The sequence below is a fragment of the Amblyraja radiata genome, chromosome 10, assembly GCF_010909765.2.
Source record: "Amblyraja radiata isolate CabotCenter1 chromosome 10, sAmbRad1.1.pri, whole genome shotgun sequence".
Lineage (NCBI taxonomy): Eukaryota > Metazoa > Chordata > Chondrichthyes > Rajiformes > Rajidae > Amblyraja > Amblyraja radiata.
Genome location: NC_045965.1, coordinates 20779512 through 20795409, shown reverse-complemented (window position 1 = coordinate 20795409; position 15898 = coordinate 20779512). Strand labels below are relative to the sequence as shown.

At 42.0% G+C, this 15898-nt stretch overlaps 1 protein-coding gene across 1 annotated transcript in view; it reads right to left on the bottom strand.

Moving 5' to 3' along the window:
• Window positions 1-15898, bottom strand: part of lepr (leptin receptor) — an 87009-nt gene that overhangs the window by 68783 nt on the left and 2328 nt on the right. The window contains 2 exon segments of the mRNA XM_033029136.1: window positions 1796-2068; window positions 12912-12969. Coding sequence (XP_032885027.1) covers window positions 1796-2068; window positions 12912-12951 — 313 coding nt within the window. The 5' untranslated portion in view covers window positions 12952-12969.

Below are 15898 nucleotides of genomic sequence, written 5' to 3'. Positions count from 1 at the left end.
TGGTGCATCAGCAATTTTGGACATGTCCTGATTTTGTGGGGTATGGTCAGATTATCTGCTGTATCCCTGGAGATCAGAGGACTTTGAGGAAATTGGAAGAAAGTTAAATCCCAACATTCCTCAGAGTTTGGAGTTACACAATAGCCCCTTCTGAATGTAATAAGGAAGACAGGAAACACATTCTCATTTTGATTCATAGGTGCGCTGTTCATCAAAGTGAGTAGAGGCCATGCCTGACACAGGTAATTACATGACAAAGATGCCCAGATCCATTTTGATGCCCTTATCACAAACCTGGCTATCCCCAAGACCTGCATGCTACCTAACGAGAGGTTTTTAAAGACCATTTTACAAATTGTTTATAACATTGTATTAAAGTGTACTTGTCCAAAAGTAAAGCAAAACCCATGAAAAAATGGTTCATGCTTCTGCCGGACATCGGGGTTTAATTCCTGTCACTGACCCTGTACACTCATCCATCCCCCAACAAAACTTCATTCAGAAAATCGCACTCCCACATCTCTCTCCCCCCCGTCCATGGACATAGATTTCCATACACTGTGTACATCACCAACATTTTAGCTAGGCAACACCACCAATTATTCCCGGTGTGTGCCACCATCATCCTCCGCACATGCCATCCCTATCGTCTCCTCATTCCCATGTCCCCAATCCTACAAACCTGGCCACTACCTTACACACCATTCTGTGACATAAGCCCCAACCCTCCTCCACCACAATGCCAATCTCTATACTACTTTCCTGTCATAGAACACCATGCTGCCAGGCGTGAAACATACTCTCCAGTTAGAATGATATGAAATCAAATAGCACAATAATCCAACATATCTCAGATTTTAAACTCAGACCCAAAGATTTAAGGTTACATTTTTCTATGTTACATTCAGCTAGGGACGTGGGTGCTGGAAAAAAGGAGCATATTTAATGTTGGACATGCATTTCTAATCATACTAATATAAAGATATCACCAAAAGAAGACCCAAAAAAAGTGCTGGAGTAACTCAGCAGATCAGGCAGCATCGCTGGAGAACATGGATAGGTGACATTTCAGGTCGGGATCCTTCTTCAAACCAGAAGACTGAGGAATAGTTTTGTCACAAAACATCACCAACCATGTTCTCTAGAGATGTTGTTGGACCTGTTGAGTTACTCCAGCACTTTGTGTTCATTACTGCAAGCCAGCATCTGCAGCCCCTTGTTTCTAAAGATCTCACCACTCAGATAAAGGAATATTACCAATGCTAAGAGTTATCCCTTGACAATCCCCTCTTTCTCCCGTATTCCTACTGTGTCTACAAGAATTGGGCTGTCCAAGCAAACTTTAGCATTTGGTGGCAGTCTATATTTATGAAAGGTCACAGAGTGCCAGAGATCAAAACGTTCCTATCAACTACAATGGAATCGATTTACACTCTGAGAATGAAAGTACAGTGCCATAAATTAATTTAATAAAAAAGTACGAGCTTTGTTGTCTTAAATTAATTCTGTGCAAACATCATTATCTCACGATCTCTGTTAGCATTTACTTATCCTTTTACAAAATCCACCAGTTAATAACGATGCCATCAAGTGTATTAAAATTTCAAGTATATTATATATTATAAATCCAAGGCTATACACATCTGTTATCAGTTAATTTTACTGCAATTGGCTTAATCCTCAGTGACTTTTGTACACGTATTTTAATGTATTTACACAAGCTGTACGCTTTTAAGGTTCTTTAAGAGCACAAAGCACCACGAATGACAAAACAATCCAAGAAATTGATTCTTACTGTTCTCTTCATTGATGAGCTGAACAGGCCATTGTTCTTTCCAGAGGCAGCAACCAAAGCCATCTTGGTCCTTTGAACATGATATATTTGCATTTCTCATATGCTCGCTAAGTGAAGAGTGGAGGCTGCTTGAATTCCTGTGCTCCCGAGGCTGCCAGCTTCTGTGTTTTTCAATAGCTCCCTGCTTTTGCAGTGTGCAAAACATCGTAAAATTCCATGGTGGAATCTCAAAGGCTTTTTCTGGACCAGGTGCAGAAACTGAAACAGACACTCCTGCAAAGAAAGAAAGGAGAGAACTGAAGTTTGAATTGTTAATTGTGAACTATACACAGTCAAAATACCAACCCAAACAAAAGTCGTGTCCTCACCCAATCCCACCCCCATTACAATAAAAACAGAAAGCGTTAGAAAAACTCATCAGCATTTATTTCCCCAACCGTTAACAATATAACTTTGCCAATCGTATTGTGCTCATTGTTTCCCCGAACTTCCCTCCTTTTCGTGTGCGCCCCCTAATTGATGAATGGAGATGTCGGTATACAAAAATGGATACAAAGCGGTGGAGTAACTCAGTGGGTCAGGCAGCATCTCTGGGGAACATGGATAGGTGGCATTTCCGGTCAGGATCCTTCTTCTGAAAAAGGATCCCAACTCGAAACATCACCTATCCCTGTTCTCCAGAGATGCTGCCTGACCCACTGAGTTATTCCATCACTCCGTGTCCTTTGTTGGATGATATAAATGGCCTTCTAAATGCCAGTAGATGTGTCTTACTATACACAATTCCTTACATTAAGGTCCCTGATGGCTGGTAAATTAGTAACTAATCCACTGTAAAGCTGACATTGAACACACAGATCCTTTATGACAGGTGGTGAGAGTTGAGTGCAGTAGGCTAAGATAAATGATGAATGTTTGATTTTCAAATGTGGCATCATGGCTCATATTAAACACAAAACAATACAGCACAGGAACAGGCCCTTTAGCCCATAATGTCCTGAATTGGTTAGTCTATTAAGCTATTGACTTTTGTGAGGCACGAACATAAATTGGAGTGTAACTGTGCTATTGCACATGACCAAATACATGTTTAAAATAATGTCACTTACGTCAGAAATAAAATATGAGCTTACATATAAAATGTCATCACCAAGTCAGAAGAGTTATCCTTTGAACTTTATCCTCAACTTTCTTTCATATGACGTGAATTAATTCTCAGAAAAGGTAAAATGGATGTTTATAATAAATAAGTTTAATGGATAGGCTTCAGTCAAAAGTCGTCAGATAAAGTTTTCTCCGTTCAATGGTTTCTTTATGTCACGTACCAGGTAAAGTGAAATACATTTTTTTTGCATACAGCTCAGCAAGACTATCCTCGTGCATATGGATAAATACCCCGGTCAGTACAGAACTGCCCACTTGAGTCCATATGCAAGAGGCACCATTTTAGCACAATTTTACAGTCACAGCTGCAGCTGTAACAAAGGATCGTTGCAGTCGTTGCCTCAATTTTGTTCATCCCACGATCCGATGCCTGGCCCTCTCAGTCCATGTTCCCCAGGGCATTTGATCCATCGCCTTCGCGACTACAGTCGATGCATAAATATAAAGTGGCACACTCGATCCACTGCATCAAGTGACACACTCATTTCATTCTAATGTCAACTTTTATCTTTACAAGAGAGTTACATATTTCGGACGTTTGCATCTTCAGGCACTAATCTCAGTGTCCACGTGAATCTCATCACTGCATTATTAATGACATCAACTTGGAACCAATCTGAATGTGGAATGTAGCTCTGATTTAACATTTTTTCCCTCCTGCATTTTGGCAATCAAATGACTTGGAACCTAGCCAGCATTCACCAGACAAAGCAAGCAAGCAATACTTTCTCCATAGAAACATAATTTAATTAAATCTCACTGGATATAGAAGCACGATTTCCTTTACTATGATATGCATGGATTTCAGTAAACTACAAATCAATAGAGATTACATGATTAATGTTGAATGACATAGCATTCAATACTGAAATTTAAATTATTGTTCCAGTGCAAATATATTGAGGGAAAAAATCTGTGGAAGGAAGAAACACTAAGGCAAATTTCTTGGAGAAAATAAGTGGCAGTGGTAAATTGCTGGGATTGAACTGAGTTTAAACTTGATGCAAAACCGAAGATTCAGAATCCTGATTGAGTTTTTACCCAATTGTTAACATCAGCTCTCAGTTTCCATTTTGTTATCACTCCCAGCCACTTCATTTGAAGGCTTCCTGCCGGGCCGCGGCTGCAGACTGGTTACGTGACTGGAGGCCTTTATCGAGGCGCCGGGGCCTTGCGGGTCGGAGGGGCCTCGTCTCGCGGGTCGGAGCCCAGGTCAGCGGAGCGTCCGACGGAGCCTTCTGTTAGGGCCTAGGTCGGCTTCAGGAGAGGATTCGGCAGCATTGTGGAGAGGTTGGTGCGGTGGACCATGATGACGCCGACCGATGGACGAGGCGGACACGTGATGTAGGACCTCGGCAGCGGTGATGGGATCTCAGCGATGGCGGTGAAACCTCACGGGTCGACCCGCAGTTGGCGGTCGATGAGAGTGTGGGGACCGCCGTGAGGGAGAGGGAATAACAATGGAGAATCCAGCGTGAGTGGACCCATGTAGTAGTGTTGGGGGGGGGGGGGAAGGTGGGGTAGAACAAAGGAGGAGCCGGCATACTTTGTAACTTTGTCAGCGCCGTAGATGGCCGTTATTTTTGTACCTTGGGTATGCAAGCAAAGAATTTCACTGTGCCTTGTCACATGTGACAATAAACTATTCCATTCCATTGATCTTACGACTTTAAACAGTTACGTGACTTTGTGCACTCAATAGATTGGATCATTCTGAAATGCCCAGAAACACTCCACTCAAAAGCAGAAACTACTGTTGCAGTTAGACACCCTATGTGTCCTTAACTGCCACGCATTGTGCAATGTACGTAATCCAAAAGATTTGTGGCTGTCAGGGAGCATACCATGAATATTCAAAGTGCCTTCCAGGAATGGTTTTCTCATTGGATATTTGTTGCCTTTCCACCAGATTGCATCTGGCTGCAAATGCCATTAGGTAACGGTCATTCGCGTCATTTACTGCATTGTACCATGTCAATGACGTCAATAAATACAGCACTGCTCTGCTTCACCAACTCTGACACACACTAGGTCTGAATCATCCCATCCAAAAAGCCAAAGATACCAAATTAATCCAAGTGCCAAATTACTTCTAACTTCTGAACTGGCATAAGTTAATAAGAACAGTAATTCATAAACATAGGCTTCATAGCATCCTTACATCATTGACACATTATGCTGATCCTGTGGCTTTGTGTAACTCATCACATTTAATCTCTTTTACTACTGCACCTTCTGGAAGAAACACGTCTTAAACACCACTGGCCATTCACAACAACCCATTTAACAAATGAGCAAAACCATGCACTCATTCAACCACAAGATCTCTCTTTATCCTTCTCCAAAAATCCACTGAAATCTATGCAGGAAAACAAAAAGTGAGAAAAGTGCAACATATATCGAACTTATCCATCTATAAAACGAGTTCCAAAATCTTACCTCAAAGTAAATAAACATAGAAACATAGAAAATAGGTGCAGGAGTAGGCCCTTCGGCCCTTCGAGCCAGCACTGCCATTCAATATGATCATGGCTGATCATCCAAAATCAGTACCCTATTCCGGCTTTTTCCCCATATCCCTTGATCTCCTTAGCCCTAAATTCTAGATTACAGGAATTTACATTATGGGGGGATAAAAGCCTTGCTGATAGATTCAATTTATTAATCTCTGGATCACTACAAAATAATTTGATATTTCTTTGGATAATAAATCTTTGAAACAATCAATTGAAACTTTCAAGATTAACGTGGTGGAAATTGAGTTGTTAAGTTTCTTTCTTACTCTTGAACACAATATGTCAAAATGTTTTACTTTGCTGCTTGAACTAGAAACACTCTTCCAGTTGTCTCAAAGAATCAAGTTATTCCAATGCGAAGATTTCAGTGTTCAATAACAAAAACCTTGGATTTCGCACCACAAACCCTGGGTGTTAGTCATGCGTTTATTTCTACTGCTTCTTCTTCATCAATTCCAAGTGAGTGTTCCAGTGAATGCATTGAAAAGAATCAATCAATATTTTATATAGTCATTCACACAACAGCCATGTAAAACTTTCAGGGAAAATGTACCGACCAACTGCCACACCCTCAGAAGGAGATTGACAGAAGCCTGCAAAGAAAACTCAACAAAAACAAAAACATGGACTGTCCTTGATTGTGAACACTTCCCACCCACTGTAGACAAAAGTGCTGGAGAAACTCAACGGCTGAGTTTCTCCAGCACTTTTGTCTACCTTCGATTTCCCAGCATCTGCAGTTCCTTCATAAACACTTCCCACCCACTGCCAACTTGAAGGTCTGAGGAAATCTCCCATTATTTCAAAGGCCATTTGGAAAACTGCAGACTTTGACTAATCATTTTATGAAGTAAATGAACAAACATTTCATCAAAAACTACCGTCATCTATGCAATAATATAAGAAATACACTTACTATGAAACACCTAAATCGCCGATAGACTGAATCATTCAGTTCTTCTTAAAAGTAACAAGATTAGTTTGTTCAGCCATTTAAACCTTTATTTCATTCATCTTTTTGAAAAAGACATATCAATGTTTTTTAACATCTATCTGCCTTACTTCTGTGAATATAAAAGCCCTCCAAAATCAATATCCGTAGTGGGTTTGCTTTAAGTTTGCCAGCTACAACCACTTTTTCTGGGAAAGGCAATATTAAAAAGTATGTTTCCTCTAGCCACATGTCTGAACAGCAAGTTTTACTTTTAAGTTAGATAGAGCTCCAGGGGCTAGTGGAGTCAAGGGATATGGGGAGAAGGCAGGCACGGTTATTGATAGGGAACGATCGGCCATGGTCACAATGAATGGCGGTGCTGGTTCGAAGGGCAGAATGGCTTCCTCCTGCACCTATTTTCTATGTTTCTATGTTTCTAAGTTCAGATCCGCTTGTTCTCGACTACACTGTCAGATGGAAAGATCTTTTTATCTATATTATCGTCCCACATCATCAGCCTAAACCCTTCCTCAATAAAATCACCTCTCCCAGTAAAACATAGCAATTCCAACTGCCTGTAACTTAATCTTATTAGCCTGGTATCACTCGAGTTCTTCTGTGCTCTATTCCATCTAAGCTAATATATCTTTCCCAGGGCAGAACACCCAGAGTTAAAAGCAGACGTTTAGATGAGGACTAACCAGAATCTTGTGCACTTTCCATCCATTGTAATCCAACATACCTTAAATAAATGGCCACACTCCTCCTATTAACATTTAAATTATATTTTGCCCTTTTAATGAATGGTGTAACTTTAGAGTTTCTCTAATCAATCCAGTCCTGCATCATGTAGCAAAATACAACGATCAGTCGTTTAACACAGGGGCGGAAATCCCGGGGGGCTAGGGGGGGGACACACTTCTCCCCCCTGTTTTGAGAGGTGGGGGACGACTCCCCCCCCCCCCCCCCCATTTTTGTAATCCGGATTTAAAAACTCGGTGAAATCTCTGCTTTCTGCGAGACAGTGGGGGTGGGACTGTTAATCGAGGGCACCGATTGGACAAGAGAGACGTCGGTCAGCAGGCAATCGGGGCGACCCAATGATAATTCAGCGCGATGATTGGAGGAGGGAAGTGTCGGTCAGAGGCGGAAGTAGGGGGGTGGGACTGAGGATAGGAGGAGGGAGACATCCATGGGGCAAAGATCAGAGCAGAACTTGATTTGCATGCCCGGGTCAAGCGAAAAAATCTCGGCAACCCTGGCCAGAGACCTGCGTATCATCCGTGGCCAGGATCGATCCCGGGTCTCCGATGCCGTAATCACTGCCGAACCACCACTGGACCATCCCCGTCCCACGGCGCTAAACCCAGCTCATCTCATGCCAACGACGGCCAGTGTCCCCCGGTCCCCTCCATGTTTTGATAGCGATTTCCATGCCTGATTTAACATATTTAACATAATCCCGGGTTCGATCCCGACTACGAGTGCTGTCTGTACAGAGTTTGTATGTTCTCCCCGTGACCTCGTGGACTTTTTCTGAGATCTTCGGTTTCCTCCCACATTCCAAAGACGTACAGGTTTGTAGGTTATTTGGATTGGTGTATGTGTAAATTGTCCCTAGTGTGTGTAGGGTGGTGTTAATGTGCAGGGATTGGTCGGTGCGGACTCGGTGGGCCGAAGGGCCTGTTTCCCAGCTGTATCTCTAAATTAAAATGAACGTTTGCTCCATTTTACTCTGCCAATTAGATTTGTGCCAAACTCTACATTGTTTGATGCTGGACAATTATATAATTGGTGTAAACCCATATCCCATGAAGACATCACCTATTGAATTGCACCATACTTGCCCAATTTGGCATGCAAAAGCCCATTTCTCTACTGAGCATGCTTGCTAATGAATAAGATTAACTCCCTTTGTTCTTGTGAAACCATCCTTGTAGGAACCATCTCTATACATTGACAATATTGACAAATGGCCCTTTTTTTTTTTAAATTTAGCTCTCATTGTATTAGAGAAAGCCAATTTGATTACCGTTATATTCTCGAGAAGTCAAGCTCAATAATGTCAGCATGACTTTTCTCTAACAAGCGCTTCTGCATAGATCTTCCCAGTTGCCATTTTTTAACAAGACATTCTAACCTTTTCAGCTCAATGTGTTGAAGATTCAAGCAATTAATTGTAAAGAGAAGGCCGCACATTTATTTTTCTCTCAACATGTCAGAAATAACTGAAACCTTTCAAAATAGAATCCCTGGATAAAGCAAAAGGCACCACAAATTAAAAAATATTGGAAAAACAATCCAGCAGCATGTCTGGATAGAATGCAGCAGCTACACTTTGGCCCTTACTCAAAATGCCTAATGCTTTAACAGGCAGATAACCCTAATACATGGGGGAAAATGCCAGAATGAAGAGAATACGAGTATAAAACTCAGAAATGCAATCACTATTAAGGAGAGGAAAAAGGGTTGAAGAGAATAAAAGAGGTTCGAGAAGAGAAAGATTGTAAAGGGGAACATTAGCCTAAATCCAAAAAACTCCAAGCAACCGATAAGGTAAAGAAAGAAAATTTGGTTTGCAGTAGGACAAAACTAAAAAGTCATTTTTATTTTTCCTCCTTTGCCAAAGTTTGTGGTCTCGTGCACGACACAAGTCTCAGGGTGGGGTGGGGGAACTTTAAGGTCTTTCCCCTGCACGGGAGACCCGACCTTTTCTTTGTCGGGTCTCCGTTGTCTTTGGGGCTGCAACGTGGAGCGGCCTCCAACAGGAATGACCTGGGGCTCCAGTCGCGGAGCTGCGGATTTACTCACCATCACGGAGCTGACCGAGTCCGGAGCGGGTGGAGCTGTGGTGGAACGCTGCTGTGACCCAACACCCGGAGATTCGGAAGCTCCTACCGCAGGTCTGTGGACAGTAATACCGGGAGCCCGCGGGTCCCTGGTGGGAGACCGCTTTTCGGGGCTTCCGCAACGGCGACTTCTCCCACCCGAGTTGCGGGGTTGAAGATTACCTGGAGCGGGGTCTACATCACCGCCCCGCGCGGCTTGGAATGGCCGCGGGACTTTGTGAGCGCCCGCCGGGGCTCCAACACCAAGAGCCCGCCGGGGCTCCAACACCAAGACCCGATGCGTGGCCTTGCATCGCCTGGCGTGGCTTTAATGGCTGCAGGACATTTAACATCGCCCGCCGGGGGATTTGACTCTGTCTTTGACTCTGACATGGGGGGGAGAGGGGAGTGCAGGGGAGAGATATGTTTAAGTTTTGCCTTCCATCACAGTGAGGAGGAGACTCACTGTGATGGATGTTTATGTGAATTGAATTGTGTTGGTGTGTGTCTTGGTTCTTTTTTTGTATGGCTGCAGAAACCAAATTTCGTTTGAACCTCATGTGAGGTTCAAATGACAAATAAAAGGTATTGTATTGTATTGTATTGTATTGACATGTGCCAATTCTTAAGTGAAAAGTGACTAACCACATGTCAACAACTTCACACAGAGAGATGTTGGGGAATTGAGATGACAGTACGCCACAGAAGCTGGCACGTCCCTGCCATTATCTTATCAAAGCACAATCTTTTGCTTATTTCTTTTTACATAAGATTGTACATCATCTTACTTTAAACTTGTTGTATCACTGAAAGTGTATATTTTAGAACGGTGGTGTTCAACTAACACAGGAATTTAAAAATATTTTTCTTCCTTTCACATCAAAATTTACAATGTGCATTTATTCAAAAGGAAAATATTTAAAGAATTTCATTACTGCAACATGTGGCTCCCTAGCCCCTGCTTTGGGTGGCTATGGGTGTCAAATGAATTTCAATATGCTGATCAATGTAACCATGCATACTTGTGGCACAAGTCACACCTGGTGCTATGTTGTTCAGGGCAGTCAATGCCTGCCAGAGGTATCCAGAATGGCAGATCATCAAATAAATCAGCATGCAATGCTGACTCGATGCCAACAATGTCAAATTGGAGTTCCGTGCTTCCGCTAATGACCTCTCTTGACCTGACACTGCTCAAAACTTGTTTATGCACAGAAAGGATCTCCCCTCCCCCACCCCAATCCTGCCAATGCTGTTTAAAGTAGCAAACTTAATTGCAGATGGTTGCTGATTGATAGTTACCAGTTGCTATTCTGATTCCAGAAGTATTTAAATTGTGCTAAAATTGTTTTACAGCTGCCAAGGTATACAACGGCTTGTGTGCCAAGTGCTGGAGGCTTTAGAGTTGACTTAAAGCCTTCTGCACAGCTAATTTATCCAAGACAGTAGTTCATTAGTAAAGATTCCCAGTGCAGTGTAAATGGGAGAATGTGCAGATACCAAGCAGGGTAGGGGATGTTGTGAGGAGGAGGAAGGGGGAGGGGGAGGAGGAGGGAGTGAGGGGAGTAAAGGGAGGTGGCAAAGTTTCCAGTGTTAGGCCGCATCCACCAGAGTTGCTCAAGAAGCAGTTTTCATGCTGTACCTCAGTAAGGATTGCAGTTCAATGAGGTACAGCATGGAAACTGCTTCTCATTAAAATCTAACATCTGCTCCAGTCACAACCTCAGGTGCAGGATGAGGCCAACAGTGCCATTTGCTCTCAATGAGATGTTGGCCATTACCTTCCATGCATCTGGCATCCAGCAGGCTGGAGCTGCAGACATTTGCTGTATCTGGCAGTTTGCCATTGACTATTTCAAAGATGTGGTTGATGATTCCCCCTATTGAGAGAGGCCCATCACACACTGCAGAACCCAAACTGCTGGAGGAGCAGAGGGGGTCAGGAAGCATCTCTGGACTGCTGTAGAAGGGTCCTGACCCAACGCGTCATTAAGACTGCTGAGAGGATCACTGGCACCCAGCTCCCCAGACTGGAGGACATCTACCGGACCCGCTGCATCCGGAGGGTCAAGGGCATCATTAGAGACAGCACACACCCTGGACACTGCCTCTTCACCCTCCTGCCCTCAGGAAGACGATACAGGACACTGAGCGCCCGCACGACAAGACTAAAAAACAGCTTCTACCATAGAGCTGTGACACTACTGAACTCTATCTCCCTCCCACACTGATTTCCCCCCCCCCCTCTCTCTCTCACACACCCGCCCATACTCCTATATGTTTATAGTCTAATTTTTTAATCGTTCTTTTTTAAACGTATTTTTATACTGATATTCCTGTGCAGCTGGAGGACTGCTCCAACAACATTTTGTTGTCTTGTACAATGACAATAAAGATTATTATTATTATTAACCTTGGCTGCCTACTTTCTTCCATAGATGCTGCCCGACCTGCAGAGTTCCTTTAACAGGTTTTTGCTCAAGGTTCCAGCATCTCGTCTCTTGTGTCTCGAACCACACATACAGTCCTTTGTGAGGAGTTAAGGCTTCTGCATTATGCTTCTAAATGGCTGCATGTCACTCTGTGGCACATGTTCATCTAGCTGACCAAATCCATTCCTTCAATGTCCACCTGGTGTGTGACCAGATGCAGTACAGTAGGTAGCTCCAAGCCCTGTTTCCCTGCAGCTTTACTGATGTTTCTATTTATCAATAACCTTTGTGTATTTGTGTTTGGGTCACCAACACAACCCAAGGCCTTCCTGCTGTCAGCGGACCTCTCGACTCTACCATTGACGCCACAACAACCATGCTGGTTTACAAAAGAAAAAGCACAAAGGGCCAACGTCACTCAGCAGGTCAGGCAGTATCTCTGTAGGATATGGAAAGGTAATTTTTGGGTTGGAACCCTATTTCAGGATTGGAGAGGAATCTGGTATGATTGTAGAAGAAGGATAAAGGAAAATAGGTCAGGCTGAGACAAAACCTGGCAAGTAATAGGTGGATACAGGTGATTGGGGGTGGGTGGGGGGGGGGGCAGATAAGGAGAAAATAGGTGAAATGTGAGGACAGATAAAGGGATATAGGTGGAAGAGGATGGGGGAAGGGGGAATGGGAGAAGGGGATGGGAGCATGGGAGAATATGTATATGTGCACATGTGCGTGTGAGGTGTGAGTGTGTATATATCCACACTGAAGTGTTTTTCTTGTTTATCATATTGTTTGCAGTGTACTATGTGCACATATTCAGCGGTGCTGCTGCAAGTTACAATTTCATTGTTCTATCTGGGACATATGACAATAAAACATTCTTGATTCTTGAAATGGGTGCACATTATATAAATTGATCACACTGCTACACAGTGCAGCAAGTTTGTGTAATCTTCCAAAAGTAGTGAGGAAAAATAAATGAACAATTTTCCTTTCAATGAAGGAGAAGATGAACAATTTACTTTGAAATACTCACCTAAAAATAAAATTCTATGTTCTGTAGCAGACCACATGAATACCAAACTAGCGTGGATATCATCACAGGCCAGACTTGTTTCCTTGCTACCACAGCTGCTTATTTTGTTGACATAGCAGCCAAGAATAGAAATATTCGTGGACTATTTGTAGACTATAATCTCCCATGTGTTGACAGGGCTACTGCAAGTACTTTAACCTTTGACTTACCCAGGCACAAGGCTGCAGTCACAAGTTGGAGTAACATCATTTCTTAGCTGTAGGGAACCTAAAATGGGCACACAAAAAAAGACCATTCAGTTGCATGCTGCTATTAATTACAAAATAGCTTTCAGTAATATTCAGCAGAATAATAAGTACTGGAAGGGGGAATAATATGTATCAAGAGAAAAAAAATTCTCGAAAACTTAGATTAAAAAAAACTGTGAAACTTCAGCAAACATGGTGAAGATTCACTCAAAGCTTCATGTATCTTTCTCCATTGGTCTTTGACCAATCTGCAAAGCGGTTTCATTTTCTGCACTATGTCAATAAGCCGACAATGAGCCCTGATGCAGGGTATCGACCCGAAACCAACAATTCCTTTCCTCATTCCCCCCAGAACAGTTTACATGTTGGAAATGTAGCCACAAACCGAGTTACCCCATGGCAGAAGATGTCTGTAGAGATCGGTTGTTGCAAAGGAATAGGTACCCTGGAGAAACATTTTAAATCTTGTTTCGCCCTTCTTAATAATAAAGCTAATGTAAATAAATTTAGCCCGAGCCTCTCTTGCGCTAAAAAATGATATTCCTTTGAAGGATGTTACCGCAGACGAGGTTTTAAATACTAGTGACTGCTTTAAAAAAATACACTGCTGCTGGTCTGGATTCTGGATAGGATTTGCAGGATGGACATTAACATGTTAACAAGAATGTATTCTTCCTGGATTTAATGTGGCAACATTCCAGCAAGTGTCAAGAGATGTTGCCTGCAGCCCTGCAGCAGTCGGTAAATCCATCCAGCAGCTTATCAAACATTCGCTCAAACGTACAGGCTGGACACAAGTTGACCATTCGTAAGCTGGGGACAACCTGTCACCTTATTATTCTTACCAGCTTCAAAATAATCCTAGGGAAATTTAATTATGTCTCCAGGAATTGCCTCGGTGTAAAATAGATAGGACAATTCGGCCAGAAATACTAAAGAGAGATTTAAATTGCAGAGGACCCAGTATTCCATGCAATTCTTTATGCCTTAGTTATTTAACAAACAAAATTCCAATTTGCTCCATAGGTGTTGATGCGATCTCTGTCTGTTGACAACTGAAGCAGAGAGCAAAGACATGCATCATTTCCTCTAATTATCTATGGTAATTCTAAAAACATCAGTTTTGTGAGGGTTGACACGTTCGTGCAAGATCTCTGCAAGTGCAGTGTAAAACAAGTGATTACTGAGGAGGTCTGCTGTCTATAATCAGAAGATGACAAACAAGATCCCACCTAACTACATCACCCCCTGATGCTGCATTATAGAGCTGGAATCAATAGTCATCTCAAAGAATTCTTCCTCACAGGTGTGCCTTTCCGAGGTTTAATGTTTTGCATTGAACCATCACCACCGATGGTCTTGAGCCACAGTTGTAAGCTAAAGAGCTTTGAAATGTCCTAACATCTTTTTACGACATTCACTATAATATTTTACAGGAGAATTTGCAAATAGTAATTGGACACAAGCTATTTTTCTGGTTTGAAACCCTTATCTGTTTTTACTGCAATTATCCCTGGTTCATGCGTGTAGAGTATGATTAGAGACTGCAAGCAACCGAGAAAAATAACACAAAAAAATGTGTACCACTATTCGATAAATATGAAATTAATAATGTTGGCTGTCTACCTGTCAAATTTTGGCAGTACTATTTTGTAACAAACATTTTGGTCCTATATCACACGGCACAGAAATTACCAGCTGAAAGTAATTGCACAGTTGCACCATTTGAATTGCTCGCAAAGTAACATCATTTACAATATTTAATACCTTCAACAAATTATTTTTAAGCACACATTGCTTGGCTGTTGAATCAACTTTAAACATTCCAACGTGGCTATTTTGAAGCAGTCTGTGTCCAATACATTATATATTCTCTCATTTTAAACTATCCGCCCTATGTGCCTTAAGGAACCAGATGTTACGATTTTTCTGAAAGAAGTTCGGGGTCAGGGTATATTTGAGAGTGCGCACTGTAGGGTCTGTGATATGTATTTGTTTCAACTCTTGTGGGTCAGTACCTTTTTACTGCCTCAATGCAAATAAATTTGCATGTAGCCAGTTACAAGGCAATCTCACCGAAGAACCAGTAGGCGGTGAAAGGGCAGAACCTGAAGTCTACTGTCATTTCTCAAGTCCAAACAGTGCAATCATCATGACTCATTGACATTCTATTCTTATAAAATCTCTTATAACTACATAACTTCCCTAAACACCATGTTTTATGTGAAAAGGAAAACAAGGTCAAGACCAACAGTCTTTTGTTTCTCCTGCAAACAAAGGTACGATCGTGAACAACATCTTTGCTGAACCAGATGTTGTGTCACATTCAGTAACAATTGAATTATTATTGCATTGTCAAGTATTTATTCAAAGTTTTACATTATACAGCTCACACTATACATTGCTGCTAATGCTGAAATCACTGGAACCTGATGACTAGGATTTTGAAGCAAATAAATGTCCAAGCAAACTTTAATTTTCTAGCTCGTGATTTCAGTCTCTAAGTATTTAAAAATTATTATTGTTTTTCAGGCTTTATAAAACATTACTTCCAATCCATTTCTACATTTACAAAACATACTCATACACAGCACATACATGATGTTCGGTGCAGTATATCCCATATTCACAAGATTATGGGACAATACCAGCGATAAAGGTTTCAAAATTAGGTAGGCACATTAATCAGAATGCAAGAGAAGATACGCTGTGTAAAACTTCAGATAGACTTCCCCCAAAAGCAGAAATAAAAGGAAGAACTGTGGTGTGCCCCAGCTAGATCTTCAGCAAGTGAAACTCATTTAGTTGAAAAGTTGGATAGTAACAAAACTGAAAAAGAGGGATATATGAAGGAACGAGTGTCTGGATTTCAGGGAAAGTATTGGTAGCTTTATCAAAGAGAAGTGAGAGAGCAAAGCAAGAATGTTATGAGAGAATTGTTTTGAGGA